At 42.4% G+C, this 23,140-nt stretch overlaps 2 protein-coding genes across 3 annotated transcripts in view; one reads left to right on the top strand and one right to left on the bottom strand.

Moving 5' to 3' along the window:
- LOC138968755 (uncharacterized) overlaps positions 1-1,378 on the bottom strand; it is a 63,017-nt gene extending 61,639 nt beyond the window's left edge. The window contains exon 1 of the mRNA XM_070341400.1: positions 1,152-1,378. Coding sequence (XP_070197501.1) covers positions 1,152-1,300 — 149 coding nt within the window. The 5' untranslated portion in view covers positions 1,301-1,378. The remainder of the gene's footprint in view (positions 1-1,151) is intronic.
- Positions 1,379-4,518: 3,140 nt separating this feature from the next.
- LOC138968734 (ileal sodium/bile acid cotransporter-like) lies at positions 4,519-22,741 on the top strand. 2 transcript variants are annotated; one of them, XM_070341369.1, is made up of 6 exons: positions 4,519-4,959; positions 7,931-8,065; positions 8,391-8,674; positions 8,855-9,059; positions 11,267-11,418; positions 21,613-22,741. In XM_070341369.1, the coding sequence occupies exons 2-6, from the start codon at positions 7,934-7,936 to the stop codon at positions 21,989-21,991; spliced, it is 1,152 nt and encodes a 383-aa protein (XP_070197470.1). In that variant the 5' UTR covers positions 4,519-4,959; positions 7,931-7,933; the 3' UTR covers positions 21,992-22,741. The 2 variants fall into 2 exon arrangements, with proteins under 2 accessions (XP_070197470.1, XP_070197476.1); XM_070341375.1 differs by lacking the exon at positions 4,519-4,959 and adding an exon at positions 5,368-6,603.
- Positions 22,742-23,140: the final 399 nt, after the last annotated feature.

Below are 23,140 nucleotides of genomic sequence, written 5' to 3'. Positions count from 1 at the left end.
AAATAAACAAACAAAACCTAATTTGTTTCGCGTTGTCATCGGTAACAACATTTTTTGGGGGCCTTGCATCTGTACGTTGCCACAGACAGAAGTAGCTGCTTTCCGGCGATAACATTGTCTAGTCCTGCATGTCAGATAATGAACATAGACAAAACATACTGTTGAGCGGATGAAAAACGTGGGATGAGAAGTGTAGTCTGCACAAAAGACTAGACAACAGACACCCTTCTTTCCGTATTCAATTTTGTATAGTACTACACCACTTTTGAACACACTTTTTGTAACCGATTGCGAACACTGTATGAGATACTATGTATTTATACTAGCAAAAGTAGCAAACATTGTAAACACTGAATATCGTAACAACGTCTGCCACCTTTGCTAGTAGAAATATATAGTACGTCACACAGTGTTCACAACCGGTTACAAACAGAGTGTTCAAAAGTTGAACACTTCACACTGTATTCCACTGTGCTGTATTGTATTATACTATACTGTTTTGTATTAAAGACACAGTCCTTCCGGTGGACACAGTTCACCCACCATCTCAGATTTGGCCAGGCTTTTACATGGAATAAGAACTTCCCTCCGCTTGGAAACATAACAAAAATCAACACCCTGACTCCTTAATGTGGAGAATGAGAATTTTTGTGGGGAATTAATTCACAGATTGCCACTTGTGTCCACTTAACAAATTTGTTCACACAGAAAAGTTCCACTCTAAAATGAGAGAACACAGACTGTCGAAGTTTGGTATATATATATTTCAAAGTGGAAGGATTGAATTACCTTTTTCATGTAAACGCCTACCTAAATCTGAGATGGTGAGCCGAGATTTTTTTCCCGAGAAGGACGCTTTAAAGACAAACGATATTGATCTATTTTTTACCCTCTCTTTTAAAGTGAAATCTCTGTCGTCAAAAACCAAACAATGTCCGAAGAGACGTCATAACGTGAATAATGGTGTCACGTCAATATTCTGTCACTTCTTCTACATGGCTCCCGAGGAAGTGACAAAGAATTTCGACAACAAAGTTTGTCTCGGTGATTTTAACATATCACTATCAGCATTTGAACGTTAATCGTCAGGTCACCGCTAGGCTGTGCATGTATCGGTATCGTACATCATTAAACATGTATAAAACAAATACCTGGCGTGTTGACGTCGCAGCTGGTTGACGTATGATTTGGTGCAGACGAACAACACCACCATAGCTGCTGTCAACATCAGGTGCTGCATAGCCAGCGCCGACACCGCGCTGCGGTACGACTGTACGTCACACGTCGTCATCGTCAGCATGACGTCACTCCATCAACATGGCCGTCGCTCTGTCTGCAACAGAAGGATGTTCAAATATTGTTTGTTTTTTAAATTCATAGTTAATATGTAAAGCGCGGGGAGCACATCTGTCATTACTACTTTCAAACCTCGTGATCATTTATTGTGTTTAACAAATATTTTAAAGTGACCATTAAACATGTTGATGGCACTGGAATGTTCACAAATAACGGGTGGTAACAAAAAAAGGTGAAAAGGTGAAACAAAAAATGATGAAGTGTTCAGAAAACATAGCCCCCCCCCCCCCCCCCACCTTGTTGCCAGGCGACAGCAAGCGATCCTCAAACATAATGCGGTTGATGGTCACAGTCATTGTGAATCGCCGTCAAACCACACAGACAACACACACACACACACACACATACACACACACACACACACACACACACACACACACACACACACACACACACACACACATAAAAACTCACACACACACACACACACACACACACACACACACACACACACACACAAACAAGTCCCCCATCCACCCACACTTTCTGACATTAACTCTCGCATCGCTACCCGTGTATTCATACATTTCTGCATAGCCAACGAGTTTAAAACACATGCACGTATCTTATCGAGAACCGGTAACTAAAAGCATTGAAGTTGTGCGCTATATCGATTCGACGTCATCCAGCTGGAGCTCCAAACCATCTCCATGACGCTACTTGAAACGACCTCTGGCTCGGTTGCCTCGTTGACCGGGAGCTTGAGCGCGACAACCATCAACCAATCAACCTTGTGGTGGCCCTTTTTATTTTCTATTTTTTTTGTCTCATTTTTTTTACCATCTCAAGTCGGGGTCAAACCGGGAACATGCCCTTAATGGTTTTACAGTGAGGGCGTTAAACAATACATATCATCAGCTAGAATGTATATATGTAATTGATGTTCAAATAGTGTTGTTGTTTTTTAATTCATAGACTTGATCGTATCAACAAATCATGTCCCAAATAGTCACTTGTACTGGGGACAGAAATAGAAATGTAGCAGCAGTAGCACTTCTTAGTTAATATGTTAAGCGCGGGGAGCACAGCTGTCAGAATTATTATTATTATTTCCACCTCGTGATCATTTATTGTTTAATTAACAAATAATGTAAAGTGCCATTAACCATGTTGATGGCACTGAGATGTTCGCAAATGACAGGTGGTTAAAAATAAAAAGAGAAAAGGTGAAAAACAAAAAAATAACGGATGACGTGTTCTGAAAACACTCACACACACACACACACACACGCGGTACGGGCGCGCGCGCACGTACTCACGCACACACACACACCTACACTGACACACACTTTCCCTCATTACCTCTCGCCTCGCCTACATTGTTTCAGGACTTATAAGTACCCGTGTATTCATACAGTTCTGCATAGTCAACAAGTTTTAACAAATACACGTATCTCATATCAACACCTGTAACTTAAATCATTTAAGTTGTGCGCTATCGCTTCTACGTCTGTGTCTAATGGTCAAGTAAACTTTGACAGGGTTTTTTTCTACCGTGTTTTTGGACTGACCGTGTGTAAAAGGTTTTCTTCAAGGTTGCAGTTTACCAAGATTTTGTGACGGCCAAATTCAGTGTTGGGGATTGTGTATGACAGTATGTGAGTGTGCATTTGAATATTTACAATACTCAAGTAAATCAAGACTAGGGAGTTTTATTCGTTTCTAGTGATAAGGAAACAGGAAACAGTATGTATAATTAATGTTTCTACTATAATGTGAGTACTTGACTGACTAGGCCAAAACAGTTTATTGTAAACAGACACAAAAAAAATAGAAAAAAGAAATACCATCATATGGCCACAAAGCTGAAGCTAGTTCCCTCCCCCTTATGTCCGTGTGGCAAGAATCAGACAGCAGAGCACATCCTGCAGGCTTGTCCATACCACAGTGCTCTGAGGGACACTATCTGGCCAGAGGAGACAGCGCTACAAAAGAAGCTATACGGCCCCAGAGAGGACTTGGAGAGGACAGCACGTTTCGCCCTGCAGTCTGGACTGACGATCTAACAGCGAACGACAAGAAGAAGAAGTAAAGACTTAAATTGTTATATTAACAGAACATGATGTATTGTTTGGTCATTTACCACGAATGCATACCCCAACAAACAAACTGATCAATCATATTTTGTTGATAGCAAACATGTGTACAAGTAAGTATAGATATGGTAGGCCTATTGATTTAAATGTAATGTTTAATTGTGAATTAGGGTTGAGACGTTTTAGTATTTTGCAAAAGAAAAAGTTAAAGTAAAAGAAAATCATCATCGTTATGCAGGAAAACTTCTTCTGCGTTCCCGTATGCAAGAAAACAATAATTGGGCAGCTGTCACTCCACACAGCAATATAATGTTTTTGTAACTGCAGCTGGCAGTCTCTTATGACAATGCAGAACAATTTAAAAGATAAACTCTACGGGCTGCTAGCCACCATCAATAAGCTGTTTCTGTTCAGACATAACTTTCATTTTGTGTATGCAGGCATCATAGATCTGCAACAATGTATCCACATACAATGGAACAAATGCAGGTGGAAGGGGGGGGGGGGGGTCTCTTTTGTGACAAGCAAAATGAACAGTTTTGTGCAATAGGTTTTCATAGGGTTGTTCTGTTTTCATTCATTTATTTCTTCGAAGTATAAAGGAGAATTTTTTTTAATCAATTTTTAATGATACAATTTGTTTTAATTAACCATGTCAATTCATGATTGTATGTCAAACAGTTACTGCACTCGAGGGGAATAGTTGTCCATACTTGAATAGTGTGTCGTTATTTTGTTTCATTCATTGGCAATTTATAAAGAACAAACCATAATGTATTTGTGGACGATATATTAGTGTTGTACATTTCATAAAATTTGCATTTTCTCCTTGTATTTATCATTAATTGCATTAAATAATTACTGATCAACATGATCATTCATATTTATATTGTTCACCTGACATGTTGAGGACACTGGGATGTTCGCACATGACAGGTGGTAACAAAAAACAAAGGTAAAAAGGTTTACTTTACTTTATTTTATTTGGTGTTTAACGTCGTTTTCAACCACGAAGGTTATATCGCGACGGGGTAAAAAGGTGAAACAAATGAAATGGTGGAGTGTTCTGAAAACATTGCCCCCACCTCGTTGCCAAGCGACAGCAAGCGATCCTCAAACATAATGCGGTTAATAGTCACCAACGCTCACCCACCCATCGACACTTTCTGACATTAACTCTCGCGTCGTCTACATATAAGTACCCGTGTATTCATACATTTCCGCATAGCCAACGAGTTTTAACAAATACACGTATCTTATCAACACCAGTAACTAACATCATTGAAGTTGTGCGCTATCGCTTCTACGTCTGTGTCCAAAGGACATTAAACTTTGACAGCGAGTTTTCTGCCGTGTTTTTGGACTGACCGTGTGTAACAGGTGTTCTTCGAGGTTATAGTTTACTAAGGTTTTGTGACGGCCAAATTCAGTGTTGAGGTTTGCGTATGTGTGTGTACATTTGAATATGAACAATACTCAAGTAAATCAAGACTAGGGAGTTTAATTCGCTTCTAGTTTTGTCTAAAGATAGATAGGAGCTGTATTTCGCCTCCAAGAAAAGGAATCGGTATGTATAATTAATGTTTCTACTAGTATTTGAGTACTTGACTGACTGAGCCAAAACAGTTAATTGTAAACAGACAAATAAACAAGAAAAAAGATGTAAAAATGGGGATACCACACCAAAAATGAAATAAAAACCCAAATCCAAACCCAGACACAGAAGCTTGTACAGCCACACACATTTCCGAGGAGAAATGTGTTAGCGTATTTAATGTTCATGTTACACACATTTCAGCCAGACTCTTCCCATTGTGTGTGGTAAGTACCTTACAAATAAACTGCGCCCGTGTCTCAAGTTTCAGTTTTCATTTAGTGCAAGAATACCTGTGACACATTACATGGTAAGCTATCGGGTAAAACTATTGAGAACGTTACAGTTTTCAAGGATATCAACATGAATAAAAGAGAGAGAGAGAGAGAGAGAGAGAGAGAGAGAGAGAGAGAGAGAGAGAGAGAGAGAGAGAGAGAGAGAGAGAGAGAGAGAGAGAGAGAGACTCAGAACTTTATTACAAAAGGATAAAGGTTTTAGGCAAAGCCTATTCTTCCAACCTGTCCTTTATACAACACATAAAGACAGACGGACATAAAAAATAAAAATTCAATCATATAAGATACAGAAATACATTGTATGGATTGCAACACAATGTGCATTTAAGGAATTATATAAGGAAAACTACAAAATTACAAAATTACTTTGACATAGTTAAACCTTTCATTTTGAGAATTAAGTTGCTCAAATTAGCAACACATCCGTTAACACTAGTACAAAATGTTCAACAAAATAACAATCGAACAAGACATTTCCTTCACGAATGATGTGTGAACGTGACTGTCTCTTAAACATTTTCACTGAAGTTGCGTTTCTTATCTGTTGGGGGAAGGAGTTCCAGAGAAAAGCTCCCGAGAAGGCTAAGCTCGATTTGTAGAGGTCTATGCGAGGTATAGGAGGGATAATTTTTTGGGACCCATATCTTTTTGTGGCATGTTTGAAATGTGATTGCAAATATTTAGGACAGTCGTCATTTAGAATTTTATACATGAACACAGCCTTGTTTAACGTCAACTGATGTTTCAAGGGGAGGAAATTCAGGAGCTTTAGTTTATCATCCGTGGACCTATTCAAATCATGCAGAATAAGTGTTGCAGCTCGGCGATGCAGGGAATTAAGTCTTTTTAAATGAACATCACTGCAGTTATCCCAAAGTGTCGAAGCGAAGTTGATATGAGGCATTATGTGGGCGTAATAGAACATTTTGAGTGCTTCAGAATCGGCGTAATGCCTTAATTTTGATAACAGGTACAAATTCTTTGATACTACTTTGCAAATATTACTCAAATGAGTTTGCCATTTCAACTCTTGATCAATGGTAACACCTAATAGTCTATGTTCCCTAACTTGCTGCACTTGAGTTGAACCAACTGACAGTTGTAATAGTAAAGGACTTAACTGGTGTTTTTGTCTCGTGGTTATCACCATACTCTTTGTTTTAATCGGATGAATGATCATTGCATTAGAAACGCACCACTCAGTGATTTCATCCACACTTGTTTGAAGAGAAGAGTTGACGGATTCCAAAGATTTTTGACTGGTGTGAAGAGTCATCCGTGAAGAACTCACATCTAACTTTTTCATCGGACACATGCAGGGGTAAGTCATTTATATAAATACAGAACAAGATAGGTCCTAATACAGACCCTTGAGGGACACCACTCCTGACATTTCGTTTGACGAAGTTTTACAGTTAATGGATACATACTGTTTCCGTTTTGAAAGATACGATTCAAAAAAGGCACAGGCGGAGTCGTCTTTTATATAGCACTTTAATTTTGTCAGTAGAAGTGAGTGATCTACTAGGTCAAAGGCTTTCTTAAAGTCCAGAAACAACGCTCCCGTTATTTCTGCTTTGTTTATTGCTGACAGCCAAGTCTCGCATAAGGAGCTTAAGGCGGTGTGGCAGGAATGCTTCGAGCGGAATCCAGACTGAAAAGAATGAAACAGATTCATTTATTTCATATATGCCAGTAGGTGTTTTTGTATGTGCTTTTCTAAGGGTTTAGATAGAACAGGTAAGAGGGAAATAGGTCTAAAGTTGTTTGGGTCTGTAAGATCCTTATTTTTTGGAAGTGGTAATACCTTTGCACACTTTAAAATAGAAGGGAACACATTTTGTTGTATGCTTAGGTTATAAACATAAGTTAGGGAATCGACAATGTAAGGTAAAGCAAGTTTTAGCAACTTGACTGGAATCTTGTCTGGACCCATTGACTTCTTATTCGCCATTTGTTCTACCAGTTTTCATACCTCGTGCACTGAGATTGGAGAAATAGAAAATGTGTCAGTTTGAGTCAACTTTTGTCCACAGAATGTTTTTAATTTTTCAAAACAATCATCCGTATCAAGGGAATCATTTTGCTTGAGACAAGATTTTAGGTTGTCTGCTAGCGAAATGAAGTGTTTGTTGAAATCATTTGGAGATATTTGTGAATGAGAATTGGTTGATCCCTTCCTAGATTTATCAAGAATTTCATTCACTGCTCGCCAGATTGTAGCTGTATCCTTTTTTTTCAGAAATTAGTTTATTAAAATATTCTGCCTTTGCCTGTCTCACTGTGTCCAACACTTTATTTTTTTGTAGATACTCTGTTTTCATGTTGCACTCTTTAAAATAATCACGCATCGCCATTGCCTCGATAATGTCTGAGGTTAACCAAGGGGGGGAGCTGGGGATGTTTCACTCTATGCTGACGTAGTGGTGCGTGTTTATCAATTATAGAGCACAACATATCGTGAAAAATCTTGCAGGCGCAAGAGAAGGAGAGGGAGAGAGCAAGAAGAAGGAAGCAATAAGGCCAGAGTAACTCAGCAAATCAGACCAGATACTCAATAATTATTGTGTGTCAGCATTATCAGCGTTTGTTTAGCTCTTCCTGCTTTCTTTTTTTATTGGACGTTTCTTTTCTTTGTTGCTGAACAGAAAATGGACTGGAAAGAAAGAAACAGTTCGAAAGGACAGCAGTTTAACATCGCAAACTACACAGTTGACTTCGGGAATGTTTCCAACAGTTTTAATGCGACATCACCTGAGAACTCCGGGAGTAGTCCTTTGCAGGTAAGTACTACCCACCGCTGTTTGTCAGTGGCATCATCATCATGATAATCATGGTGATCATCATGTTCGTCCTCCCCTTTAGCAATAAACAAAAAAAGCAAAAACAAAAAACAATCGAAGAAAAACTCATTCAGAACGTTTTAGAGTTGGAGTTACATTATATCAAGGAATTATTATAGTTAGGTAGCATTTTGGAGTAATAGAGCGTTGCAGAAACGCCTGAATTACAGTACACTGAGTGCAGCGTAAAAGTCCCATATAATTCTAAGGTGACAACCTTCAGAAAACGTGTCATAAATGATGTGTTTGAAAGTGCTTCTTTCAGGTGGCCGCAAAAATCGTGCTCATGCTTGTGCTCCTCGTCATCATGTTTTCCGTCGGCTGCCAAATTGACGTCAAAGATTTGTTTGCACATTTACGTCGCCCGTTCGGAATCGTCATCGGTGCCGTGGCCCAGTTTGTTCTGCTCCCCCTATTGGCGTTCGGCGCGGGTCACGCGCTTCAGTTACCGCCCCTGCAAGCCTTGGGGATGCTGGTGATGAGTTGTTGCCCCGGAGGCTCCACGTCCAACATCTTCACCTACTGGGTGGATGGTGATGTGCCTCTCAGGTAATGATGACGACAACGACAACTGCGGGACAGATAACGAACATGACGACGATTGTGATAAGAAGTTATGATTCTGAAAATATTAATTTGTTTTTTTGAGAATGGTTTAACGTGAATTGTTAGCCAGCGTTTGGCCAGAGGGTCTGCAAACACAAGGCAAATTCTGCTTAATCATTTCAGTGTGAGCATGACCACCATCAACACAGCCCTGGCCGCCGGCATGCTGCCCCTCAACCTGTGGATCTACGGGGGAAGCTGGTCAGCCACCACAGCCGCCATTCCCTACAGGAACATCGCCGAGGCTTTTGCCCTGGTTGTCTTCCCTGCTGCCGCTGGCATCCTGCTGAGATGGAAGAGACCTAAACTGGCAGCAGTCCTCATTAAGGTATGTGATACAAAGGGATATTACTCACTGGCATCTTGCCGAGATGGAGGAGACCTAAACTGGCAGCAGTCGTTATAAAGGTGTTAATATGAGGGGATATTACCCGCAGGTATCCCGCTCAAAGGTAGGCGGCACTAAATGTCAGCAGTCTTCATGACGGTGTGTAACATAAAGCGATATTACCCGCTGGATCCTGCTTGGATGGAGGAGACCTAAACTGGCAGCAGTCGTTATAAAGGTGTGTAATACAAGAGGATATTACCCGCCGGCATCCTGCTGAGATGGAGGTGGAGGAGATCTAAACTGGCAGCAGTCGTTATAAAGGTGTGTAATATAAGAGGATATTACCCGCCGGCATCCTGCTGAGATGGAGGAGACCTAAACTGGCAGCAGTCGTTATAAAGGTGTGCAATATAAAGAGATATTATCCGCTGGCATCCTGCTCAAATGGAGGAGGCCTTAACTGGCAGCGTTCGTCATAAAGTAGTGTAATATCAGGGGATATTATACGCCGGTATCCTGCGGAGATGGAGAAGACCTAAACTGTCAGCAGTCGTTATAAATGTGTGTAATATGAAGGGACATATTGCCCATCGGCATTCTGCTCAAATAGAGGATGCCTAAACCAGCAACGGTCTTCATAAATTCGTATAATTGAATGCAGTGGAAGAAATCTCTTATGTAAAATAGACGCTAATATTCACAGAGATTCCATACGTTTGCATTATTTCTATATATAGCGTGTCAAGAGATGCTGACATCAGGCGCTTAGACAATTTTTGGATTTGCGCCCTATAAATACCCTTACTATTATTATTATTATTATTATTATTATTATTATTATTATTATCATTATTATTATTGTCATGAAGTGGATTATGGTGCGAATAAAGGAGTTACTGTTATGTATTCGTGTTCTGCCCTATATAATTAAACTGACTCTTCACTCTTCGCACTCCACACTTCAATCACAGAATTTGGGAGGATACAGACTTATTAATTCCTCACAAATTACAGCACAATTCTTCACTTCAATACATCAATTCAATACATAAATTCGTATAATTGAATGCAGTGGAAGAAATCTCTTATGTAAAATAGACGCTAATATTCACAGAGATTCCATACGTTTGCATTATTTCTATATATAGTGTGTCAAGAGATGCTGACATCAGGCGCTTAGACAATTTTTGGATTTGCGCCCTATAAATACCCTTATTATTATTATTATTATTATTATTATTATCATTATTATTATTGTCATGAAGTGGATTATGGTGCGAATAAAGGAGTTACTGTTATGTATTCGTGTTCTGCCCTATATAATTAAACTGACTCTTCACTCTTCGCACTACACACTTCAAACACAGAATTTGGGAGGATACAGACTTATTAATTCCTCACAAATTACAGCACAATTCTTCACTTCAATACATCAATAACAATCAACCTCTCGAACACACAGTTCACACAATCTTATAGCAATTACTCAAACATGTGATTGAATACATGGTATAAATAATTATCTCACAAATAGATTAGCGCACAAGTTAAGGTGTTGACAGACACTCACGAGTTCGTATCACGGCTCACTGCATGTCGTCATTTACACATCCTTGTGCCGCTGAATCTATGTAGATGATGATTTCCCAGAAACACACTCTCCTTGTAAATGCTATTATGCATATTTCACACGTTCCTCCCCGAGGAACACTCTTCCGCCATTAGTGAGTAGCACCACTCCCCCGTCTAGCCATGTCTGCGCCGATGTGGTCTCTTCCTCCACCATCGCTCCGCATTCTCCCGTGTAAGGTCCGTCCCTCGTACACGCCATGGAAAACTCCTCATGGAAACTCCTTAAGAGACCCGTCTCTTGAAAGAGTGCTTGTTCCCCGAACAAGACCGACACACGCTGACAACCTTCCTGGTTGAAAATCTTAGGCGCTGTAATCTTTCTAGTTCATAACCAGCTCTATTTCTCAAACTTGTAAACACAACTCATGTCAAGCTAAAGCTATTTCCTCGTGCAACCCACGAAACCCGTGATAACGCTTCTCCTGTCCCCTACGCATCGCAATTCAATATTTAGGGAGGTTAAAATCACGACGTGTTTCACATCACAAATATCATACCCACATCTTTGTGACAATTATTATTATTATTATTATTATTATTATTATTATTATTATCAGATGTTCTTGCTTCAGGTCGGCAGCGTGTGTGCAGCATTGAGTATTGTGCTGACGGAGGCTTTGATGTTCGCTCTCTACCCTCGTATGTTCTTCGTCACCTGGAGAATCTACGTGGCCGTCATTCTCCTGCCTACTGTGGCCTATGTACTGGGATATGTCTTTGCTTGGTCAGTAAACTCGGAGATAGCCTCATGCAATTTCGTTGAACAAGAACAAGAACAAGAACAATTCTTTATTTAACGAGGGTAATAGAGTAAGCAGTGATCTGCTTTTTTACATCTGGCCCTCGCCCTAAAGAGGGACTAATCTAAAATTGCTAAAGAATAAGCAAGTAAAGAAAACTACTGCTACATGATTATAATAAAATGAAAGTAAGAACATATCATAAATTTGGTTTAAGCGTGTTTTTAATAATTTCTTGTATACACGTTATAAACAGTAACAACATTAAGAACGTTAACAAGCAGACTGCTTATGGACACGTTCTAAAACTAATAATCAATACACATTCTGATAACAAGACATGGCGAACAAGGGATAACTTCAACCCTTTTCTTTCAAAATATTTCATAATATTTTATACAAATAAAAAGAAAGAGAGAGAGAGAGAATACGAATACGAATACGAAAGTTTATTCAGTTTTAGGCCAGAGCACCTTCTGAAGGGTATGCGCCCATATACAACATAATCATAGTAAAACATTGTGTTTCATAAATGACCCAAATGTGTACACATCAAGCAGTAATACATCATAAATCATGTCACAGTGATTAATCTTTTCATTCCCTGATAAATGTATTGTGCTAATTTGGATATTTGACTGACATTTCCAGTAGATATAAGCAAAGTATATCGGTACATACATGGATGATTATAATATTTTGGCTTTATCAATAATACTCTTAGGTCACGTAGTGTAGGACAGCAAAACATAAAGTGTATTTCATTTTCTTCAGCCAATTTACACAGACAACACAACAAATCTTCCTCACTCCGTACTGTACACTATACCTACATCTGTGTACAGCAAGATCCGATACACCGAACCTCAATTTAGTTAATGCACTTTTCACATAGCTGTTCATTTCCATATCTATATACGCTTCAGTACTGCTTCTGGTCTTAAACAATCTGTATGTAGAAAATCGATCACTGCTTTGCATATGGTCGTTCCAGTCTTGCCATCTGCAATCTATCAATCGTTGTCTAAAACATTTCAAAAATCCACCAAAACTGTCCACCCCTTGGTTGTACCATACATCTGCAAACCCATGAGAGAACAAACACTTTCGAACATCCGTCGCCCATGTAATCTTGCCATTACAATCTAAATTATAGAGAACTTTGTATGCTTTACATGGAATCTTAGAATTTTCCATTTTTGTTAATTTTAGCCAATATGTAATGCACTTTACATATGAGTTTAGATATATTGGGAATCTTCCCAATTCACCATACACAAGGTCGTTTGGTGTTCTCATGTCTACATATAGGAATCGTTTCATGGCGAACAAGTGCAGTTTTTCTATTTCGTACCTTTTTGGAAAGCCCAAATCTCAGCACCATAATTGCACAATCGGTTGAACTTGAGAATCAAACAATTTCGTAAACAATTTGTAAGAACTACTCTCTAACTTGTGCAACACACGAAGTATACCAAACACTGCCCGTTTACCCCTACTCACCAAATCTTGACAGGAAACATTAAAACTGAGTCTCGTGGAAAAAAATATTCCTAGATACTTATAAGCAACAACAACAAATCTGCACCATAATTCCATTTTTCACAACTAGCTAAATATCCTCCTTTACGGAAAACAATAATATTAGTTTTGTTCATATTAACTTTCAACTCCAATCGAGAAGCTGCATTGTACAAATTATTCAGCTGTCTTTGCAGGCCAACAGCAGTTGTGGAGAGCAATACAATGTCATCAGCAAAAAGCAATATGAACAATTCAACAAAATCAAATGTCACACCATGTTTTCCATTTTCCATTTTCCATTACTTCCAAAGCTAATTCATTAATGAATAACGAAAACAACACAGGGCTACATACATCGCCTTGTTTTACCCCATATGTACAATTGATTACATCAGTAAATTTAGCGCCACATCTTATTTTAGCTTTCACATCCAAATACATGCTTTTCACACAAAGATGCAATTTTCCTCTAATACCGTTTTTCATAAGTACAGGCCACAGAAGTTTCCTAGAAATCGAATCGAATGCCTTCTCAAAATCAACAAATGCTACATACAATTTTCTGTTATTTGTAAACTGTTTCTGAATGGCCGCCAGGAGTGTAAAGATACCGGCACGGTTGGCCTAGTGGTAAGGCGTCCGCCTCGTGATCGGGAGGTCGTGGGCTCGAACCCCGGCCGGGTCATACCTAAGACTTTAAAATTGGCAATCTAGTGGCTGCTCCGCTTGGCGTCTGGCATTATGGGGTTAGTGCTAGGACTGGTTGGTCCGGTGTCAGAATAATGTGACTGGGTGAGACATGAAGCCTGTGCTGCGACTTCTGTCTTGTGTGTGGCGCACGTTATATGTCAAAGCAGCACCGCCCTGATATGGCCCTTCGTGGTCGGCTGGGCGTTAAGTAAACAAACAAAGAAAGAACAAAGTGTAAAGATATGGTCAACCGTTGAATGATCTTTTTTAAATCCAGCTTGATGTTCACCAGTAATATCATTTATGCTAATCCATTCCTGCAATCTGTTATTAATTATGGAGCTATATAATTTACTGCTGACATCACACAGGGATATTCCCCTGTAGTTATTGGTGTCATTTATCTGACCTTTCTTAAACAGAGGCAAGATTATTGATTCCTTCCAGTTGTCCGGGTAAAAACCACTATCAAACAAGACATTAAACAACCTTACCAAAAACATCACCACAGCCTCACCCGAATGCTACCGCCCTGATATGGCCCTTCGTGGTCGGCTGGGCGTTAAGCAAACAAACAAACAAACCCGAATGCTTGAACAACTCACCAATCAGCCCATCCAGACCAGCAGACTTTCCGTTCTTTAGCTTTCTAATTGCAAGAGTGACCTCTTCTTTCGAAATCGGTCTATCTAATACATGTTCAACAACATCCTTATCATTTCCTTCATCATTAACATCAGCATTTTCATCCACAGCACCATCAACGACGTCCACTATAGCTACATGTGTGTCCTTCTCTAATACATTCTTAAAATGATGGAACCAATCATCTAAAGTAATGTTATGACGCGGCTGCGTTTTTCTCCGTGAAAGTTTCTTCATAGTTTCCCAAAATAGTTTCTGCGATTTTACTGAGTTGCTCAAGTCAGCGATTAGACCAGCGTTGTTGCTTTTCTTTTTCCTAACAATCAGGTATTTATATTCACGCCTAGCAATGCAATATATAGATTTTTATCAATAACATCTTTTGATTTTCTACATTTATGTAACATCTTACGGACATGACTTCTTGCTGAGAGAGAGAGAGAGAGAGAGAGAGAGAGAGAGAGAGAGAGAGAGAGAGAGAGAGAGAGAGAGAGAGAGAGAGAGAGAGAGAGAGTAAGAGAGAGAGAGTGAGAGAGACAGAGATAGACAGAGAGAGACTGTTACACGACACTTGAGATTGCCACAAGTTCTCAAATGTCGTATAGTTGTGTTCTTTTATTCTACGTCGCCCGTCTTCGCAGCAGCAGAAAACAACTCGTCAAATTGAGTTCGAGGATTTATTTAGCATTCCATACATACAACTGCACATCGTAGCAGAACTCAAATAGAAGCTTTTTTAACATTCATATCGCGCTGGCATATATAGTAAATACTCAATCTCGAGAATATTCCAGACCGAACATGATACAACTACATTATATACGAACCGTCTATGGACTAGAACAGTGACGTTCTCTGTGACGTACATCAAAAGCGCCGACGCACTTAATCCGAACGAACGCCACGAACTCACACTACAAACAGCGTGGTAAACGACTTGTTTTGACAGGACCAGAAAGTTCACCTGCATTCTCGTCCAAGCATAAATATTGTGTTTACAAAATATAATATCGGTACTTTCCCACAAAGTACAAATAAGTCAACTACATGCAACACACAAAACTGAACCAAAGCTCAGCAACGGTAGCGTTTCCTAACATTACCCCCAACACCAGAAGAAATTTACCCAATTTCTTTCAACCATTGAAACGCTACCTGTACACATATTATGTATACATAACAGATTGAAATCCAGGTATGTACATTAGTTTGTTGGAGAATGAACACAGTTTTACTCACATACTCGGCTGAGAAAATCTGCTCCAACATTGTCTGAACCCTTGATCGATTCCACTCGCATATCAAAGTTCTGCAAGTACATCACCCACCTCATGATACGATTATTCACAAACTTCGCAGAGTTCAGGTAGGTGAGGGGTTTGTGATCAGTCTGAAGCACGAATTTCACCCCTTGGAGGTAGAGTTCAAATTTCTTGATTCCCCACACGATGGCTAAACACTCTTTCTCCATGGTCGAGTAGTTCTTCTCGGCTCCTGACAGCTTCTTGCTGGCATAGCTGACCGGAAACGGTTTACCTCCATGCTCTTGCATCAGCATGGCGCCGATCCCTTCGTCCGATGCGTCTGTACGCAAGATGAACTCTTTGGCAGTATCAGGAAGGCGTAGCACCGGGTCTCGTGACATCAGGTCGCGCACGGTCTGGTATGCCTTCTCCTGAGCTGGTCCCCAGAGTATTCGGTTGGGGCATCCTTTTCGGGTCATGTCCGACAAAGGTGCCGTTATGGCGGCGAAGTTTGGAATGAACTCTCTGTAGTACCCAGCCAATCCAAGGAAGGATCGCACCTGCTTCTTGGTTTCAGGACGTGGCGCATTGAGGATCTTGGTGACGTTTTCCAACAAACGCCCCTTTTGACCTTCCTTCAGTGAATGACCTATGAAGCCAACGTTGTCGGTCCCCAAAATGCACTTGCTGGGTCTCACGGTCAGATTGGCTTTTGTCAGGCGGGAAAACAGTTCCCTCAAAGTCTCCAGATGCTCCGCAAAGGTCTCCGTGTGGACTAGCAGATCATCCCAGTAGTACACAACATTCTTCATTCCTTTGAGCATTTTTCGCATTCCCCTCGTAAGGGTAGCACCACCGTTCACCATGCCAAAAGGCATCCGCAGGCACTCATACGTTCCGTCTGGAGTTGCAAAGGCGGTCTTTGGTATGTCCTCTTCGCGCACAGGAATCTGCCAATATCCCTTGCTGAGATCGATCTTTGAGAAGATCTTACTGCCAGTTAACTGTCGGAATAGATCAGTTGCCGTCGGCATTGGTTCAGGGTCAAACACGGTGATCTTATTGACTTTCCTGAAGTCAATGCATACCCTGTTTGTGCCGTCTTTCTTCGTGACAACAACAACGGGAGATGAGTAAGGGGATGATGATTCACGGATGACCCCCATCTTCAACATGTTGTCGATGTCCTTCTTCAAGGATTCCCGAGCCTGAAACGGGATAGGGTATGGTTTTGACCGAACAGGAACGTCCGATGTGAGGTGGACTTCATGTTCGACCAAGGACGTAGAGCCTGGAACATCACATAACCTATGGGTGAAGTCGCCCATAAAATCATGCAGCTCCTTCTGCTGATCTTCTGTCAGGTCAGGTCCTAGCTTGACGTCATCCACTCCCTCTTTCTTGTGGAGGTCTCCCAACTCCAGTAGTTCCTCACCGTCGAACTCGTCTAGTTCGGCTGGTTCTTCCACACTTGCTGCGACCTGTACTGCTTCCGGAGGTCTCTCCACATACAGTTTCAGGAGGTTAGCGTGGTAGATCTTGGACTTCTTGCCGACATTCACCTTGTAGTCGTTGATCCCTACCACGGCCTCAACCTCGTATGGGCCTTTCCACTGCATCAGTAGTTTGTTGTGATCAGTGGGGAGCAGTATCAGCACTTTGTTACCTGGTGTAAACTTCCTGTTTACGGCTTTGCGGTCGTAGTAGTGCTTTCCACTATCCTGAGACTTTCTCAAGTTTTCTCTAGCAATCTCGAGAGTCTCCTCCAGTTTCTCTCGCAACTCAAACACGTACTGGTAACTGTTCTTCACTTCAGGTGTGTCCACATCTTTCGTCCACAATTCCTTTAGTATTTGCATCGGGCCTCTCACGGTCCGCCCGTACATCAGCTCGAACGGGGAGAATCCAGTGGACTCTTGTGGCACCTCCCTGTATGCAAACAGCAAGGCATTGATGTAGCGATGCCACTGCCTTGGCTGCTCACTGCATAGTTTCTTCAGCGTGGACTTCAGCGTCGCATTGAATTTTTCTACCAGCCCATTGCACATCGGGTGATAGGGTGTCGTAGTCAAGTGACGAATGCTCAGCAGCCTGTTGACCTCTTCCATGCATTCAGAGACAAACTGTGTCCCCAGGTCTGTGAGGATCTCTTCAGGAACCCCAATTCTGCTGAAAATGTCCACAAGTGCCTCGGCAACAGTCTCGGTGTCAATTTTCTTCAGAGGCACGGCTTCTGGGTACCTGGTTGCATAGTCTACCAGGGTCAGTACCCAACGATGACCCTCTTCACTTGGCGGTTTGATCTCGCCGATGAGGTCAATGGCCACCCTCTTGAAAGGTCGGTCGATCAAAGGCATCTTCTGCAACGGCACTTTCGGGACCCTTCCTCGAGGTATGGTTTTCTGGCAAATATCGCACGATCGGCAGAATCGAGTCACAACTGCATGCAGTCCTGGCCAGTAAAACGCAGCCTGGATTCTGTCCGATGTCTTCTTGACCCCCAGGTGACCTCCCATAATAGAGTCGTGGGCCACCTCCATCACCTGGCGCCTAAGTGGTTGAGGCACCAGAACTTGACGTAATGGCTTCCCACCGTTGACTCTCGCGTGCTGGAACACTCTGTACAGAATCTTGGCCTTCACTTCAAATTGCACAGTGCCTTCGCCCTTAGTCATCTCCTTGACAGGACGACTCCTGTACTTTGTTAAGGTCGAATCAGCTTCCTGTAGCTGAATCAGCCGATCCCTGTCCACGACAGCAGTTGCAGAACTGTTGGTGACCCTGAGTGGCGTAGTTGTTTTGTCCTTCTTCGCCTGGGCTCTGGTCGTCACAGCGCTTACAACCTGCGGCTGGTCGCGGCGATGCACAGTTGCTCTGTCATCTCGTAACAGTTCGCTGATATCTTCACTCGCGAATGGCAGTGGGTCTTCCTCCTCAGCAGCAGGCTGAGCTGAGCCCATTCTCCATTCGAAATCAGGGTCATCAGGACGTCTCGCACCCCCAATGTTCCCAATTAATAGATCGTACAAGGGCTTCTTCAGGCAGACGGCCTCAACTTCTCCGGTGAAGTATGGAGTATCGATCTGGATTTTTACCACTGGTGCCTTCACGCATTTGCTGTCAGCCATGAGCGTCCACTTAAAGTCACCAGTGAACTTCTCTGTCGGCACCAGATCCTCTTTGACGATGACCCCATTGCAGCCCGAATCTCTGAGAACAGTCACTTCCTGCTTCTCAACAAATCCCTTCGACACGGGCATGTTCGACACTGACACAGCTGCGCTGGCGACGACAGAGATTGACTTGCCATTGGCGAGTAGAAGCTGGCCATCAGATAGACATTCTTCCACGTCCGATGGTGTATCCACTTGCTCGGCAGCCCTTGGGAGTATGACGCTGCTCGCACATACTTGTTGGTTCGAGCCACTCGTTTGCCTCTTGTTGTCGTAATATCTCCGTCGATGTTCTTGCGCTTTGTCATTGACATGTCCGTTATTTTTCTTTTGGGGACAGTTGGCGACTCGGTGGCCCTTGGCATTGCAATGGAAACACGTTATGTTCTGCCTTTCATTGGATGATGGTGCGGACTCCGTTTGTCCCTTGGCAGGTTGGTTTGCCTGGTTTCCGCTCTTCTGGAAAGGTTTCGTTGACTTTGACGTCCCCAGGGTCCTTCCATGAGCAATGAGATAACGCTCAGCAGCATCAGTAATGTCCTTCAAACCCCGCAGTTTTTGCTCTTCCAAGCGGGTCGCCAGGTCCTTCGGGCAGGCATTAAGGAACTGCTCCTTCACGATCAAGTCCCGCAGACTCTCGTATGACTGCTCTTCACCTGATAACTCCACCCACTTCTGCAGGTATGACGACAGGCGCTCCACAAACTAGCTCAGTGTCTCTCCAGACAATGGCTGGCATTCGCGGAAGCGTTGACGGTAGCCCCTTTCAGTGAAGTTGTAGCAACGCAACAGAGCTTCCTTCAGTACATCATAGTCTCTGGCGTCATCGTTTGAGAGTCTAGCGTAGACCTCAAGTGCTGCCCCAGTCAAATGTGCGCTGAGTAGAATCGCCCAGTCGTCGCGCTGCCATCTAGCACTCTCAGCGAACCTCTCGAATCTTGCAAGGTAGCAGTCGATCTGGTCCTTCCCGTCAGCGAATGCTGGAAGTTTCGGTGCCCTGTGTAACATTTGCTGCTGGTTATCTCTTTGGCGTGGTGCCTCGTGCTCATTTTGAACACGCACCATTTCTGTCTGAAGCTCTAAGCGCTTCGTCTCCATTTCTATCTGGAGCTCTAAGCGTTTCAGCTCAATTTGCCTTTCTTCACGCTGTGCTTCTCTTTCTCTTTCTTCACGCTCACGCTGCGCTTGTCTTTCTCTTTCTTCACGCTCACGCTGCGCTTGTCTTTCTTCACGCTGCGCTAGCAGTCGTGTCTGGGACTCGACGAACTCCGTCAGCTGCTTGCCTTTCAGTCCCAGTTCAACTCCTTTTGCCCAGAACTCAGCCATTCTGGTCTTTTCCGGTGCGTTCGTCTGTATTCTTTCACAGCCACGAACGTAGACGAATGTAGTCTTCTAAAAGAACACAGTCTCTACTGCACCTCCGATGCTTCTCTCGTCGCTGTTCACCTTCGCAGACGCAGGCTGCCACCCTCCTCGTCTAACGTGACGGCGCACACTGCTCACGATACGTACACGACGTACCCCAGTCGTATTTCGTAGTATTAATGCACTAGCTCCGCGACGAAGTCCGTCTCGTCCAAACGGCAGCTAACCTCTGTAATCCCGATACACTCCGGCGTCGCTCACCGTACCGAGCTGCGGCGATTACCAAACTCTTCACCAGTCACACCGAATCCACGGTTCCGTAGTCTCAATACTGATCTCTCAGGATACACCCGATTGATGGCTACCTCCTGTGACTGTCTTGACACTGGTCCTTGTTGCTGGAAAACCCTTGGCGTTAAACGTAGATCTCGGCTTTGGCCCCCAATTGTTACACGACACTTGAGATTGCCACAAGTTCTCAAATGTCGTATAGTTGTGTTCTTTTATTCTACGTCGCCCGTCTTCGCAGCAGCAGAAAACAACTCGTCAAATTGAGTTCGAGGATTTATTTAGCATTCCATACATACAACTGCACATCGTAGCAGAACTCAAATAGAAGCTTTTTTAACATTCAAATCGCGCTGGCATATATAGTAAATACTCAATCTCGAGAATATTCCAGACCGAACATGATACAACTACATTATATACGAACCGTCTATGGACTAGAACAGTGACGTTCTCTGTGACGTACATCAAAAGCGCCGACGCACTTAATCCGAACCAACGCCACGAACTCACACTACAAACAGCGTGGTAAACGACTTGTTTTGACAGGACCAGAAAGTTCACCTGCATTCTCGTCCAAGCATAAATATTGTGTTTACAAAATATAATATCGGTACTTTCCCACAAAGTACAAATAAGTCAACTACATGCAACACACAAAACTGAACCAAAGCTCAGCAACGGTAGCGTTTCCTAACAGAGAGAGAGAGAGAGAGAGAGAGAGAGAGAGAGAGAGAGAGAGAGAGAGAGAGAGAGAGAGAGAGAGAGAGAGAGAGAGAGAGAATGCTTTGCTACATCTATTGCAGTCACTGTTAATATAATATCAGCCGAAGCGATCAGTTGACATAACGTAATCTTGTACAACAGAAAATATTTGGCAGACTATTGAATAAAATGGTTCTATGTTCTTTAAATTTTGGACACTGTAACAAAAAGTGTTCAGCATCTTCCGGGCGTACTCCACACGTGCATTTACATACAATACATTGCTTAAATGAAAAATGTAAGTTCATTTGGCATGAGTTAAGAATTATAGAGTAGAGAGAGAGAGAGAGAGAGAGAGAGAGAGAGAGAGAGAGAGAGAGAGAGAGAGAGAGAGAGAGAGAGAGAGAGAGAGAGAGAGAGAGAGAGAGAGAGAAGACGCATATCAGATTATTTTAAGAAATAAATTAAACTTAGCCTGTTTCTTTTCAATGTTTAATTTTTTGTGGGTGATATCTTTTTCCTTTTATTATACTTTGTTCAATAGGATCGTCAGAATGGAGTCACCCCAAAGACGCACGGTCTCCATGGAAACGGCTGTCCAGAACTTTCCGCTGTGCATGACGCTGCTGGCCCTGAGCTACCCGAAAGAACAGCTGGGTGAGATCGCCATCTACCCGCTTCTCTTCGGGTGCTTCATCTTGGTCGAGTCCATTCTTTTCGTAGCAGGCTTTCGCCTCAAGGAATGGATCAACCGGCGATCACAGAAAGGCGTGGAGGAAAAGCAACGCATGTTTTTTTTGAACGGAGACTGTCAAAAGAAGGAGGAGAAGGAGAAGGAGAAGGAGAAGGCAGACTCCATTGAGAAGGAGAAAGAGACGTGGAAGATGGAGAATGAGAAGGACAATGTGACTGTTTATGCCTAGAAGGACAGGATGAACACAGTATCTACTGAGAAGGAGAAGGGGTTTCAATCCAGACTCTATTGAACTGAGAGGGACAAAGTGACTGTTAACGCCTAAGACGAGGACATGATGAACACAGTATCTACTGAGAAAAAGAAGGGGTTTCAATACAGACTCTAATGAACTGAGCAGGACAACGTGACTGTTGACGCGGCTTGGAGGAACACAGGATGAACACAGTATCTACTGAGAATGAGAAGGGGGATAATTACAGACTCTGATGTAAAGGACAAGGGGAGGTTCAACACAGACTCTACTCAAAAAGAGAAGGACAGCGTGACTGTTGACGCTTAGAAGGAGGACATGTTAAACACAGTATCGACTGAGAAGGGGGATGATTACAGTCTCTACTGAGGAGAAGAAGGGGAGGTAGGATGAACACATTATCGACATAGAATGATACGATGAACACATACTCTACAGAGGAGAGGATGAACACAGTATCTTCTGAGACCGAAAAGGAGAGGATGAATACTGACTCCAAAGAGAAGCAGAAGGATCACGTGATTGTTGGGGCTGTGAAGGACGACATAGTAAGTCATTTTGAGAAGGAGCTGCCTAAAAACAACCATCTTAAATAATACCACGGGGCTTCTAGTGTTATTTTCATGTTCTGTTGTATTCTTCAATTTCTGTTGTATTCTTCATTTTTCTACATCTTCACCATAATAAAGTTGAAGTTCATCGTATACTATTGTTAAGCATTCACGGTCGATTGTTACTGTTGTGACAGGGGAGGCTACCGCTCCTTTCACAACGGACTCTGCACCCGGGTTGTTGGCCTTTAAAGTCAACACCTGTGGTTTGTAGAGTTCTGTTTGTGATGGGGCCTGGTGGTTTCCGATTGTCTGTATGTTCATGGAAACCTTCGGGTTTGCATAACAGTTTTTATAGGGCTAAGAAATTTGCCCTAACATTTTCAATCCTGTTTGATTGCACTTCGCTTCCCGAGGTGATCGTAGTGTTTCGGCACACGGTTACATCTGGCGCTTGCGAGCAGGGATGGGACTCGGCATGATATGTTCAGGTAATGGCATAATATGACCACTGAACATTATCGTGCTGTTCCCATTCTGCGAACTTGGGATGGACAGTGGTCTCCCGGTTCGG

This window comes from Littorina saxatilis, linkage group LG1 (genome assembly GCF_037325665.1).
Source record: "Littorina saxatilis isolate snail1 linkage group LG1, US_GU_Lsax_2.0, whole genome shotgun sequence".
NCBI lineage: Eukaryota > Metazoa > Mollusca > Gastropoda > Littorinimorpha > Littorinidae > Littorina > Littorina saxatilis.
Note: the sequence above shows the minus strand (reverse complement) of the source record. Positions and strands in the feature narration are given on the sequence as shown.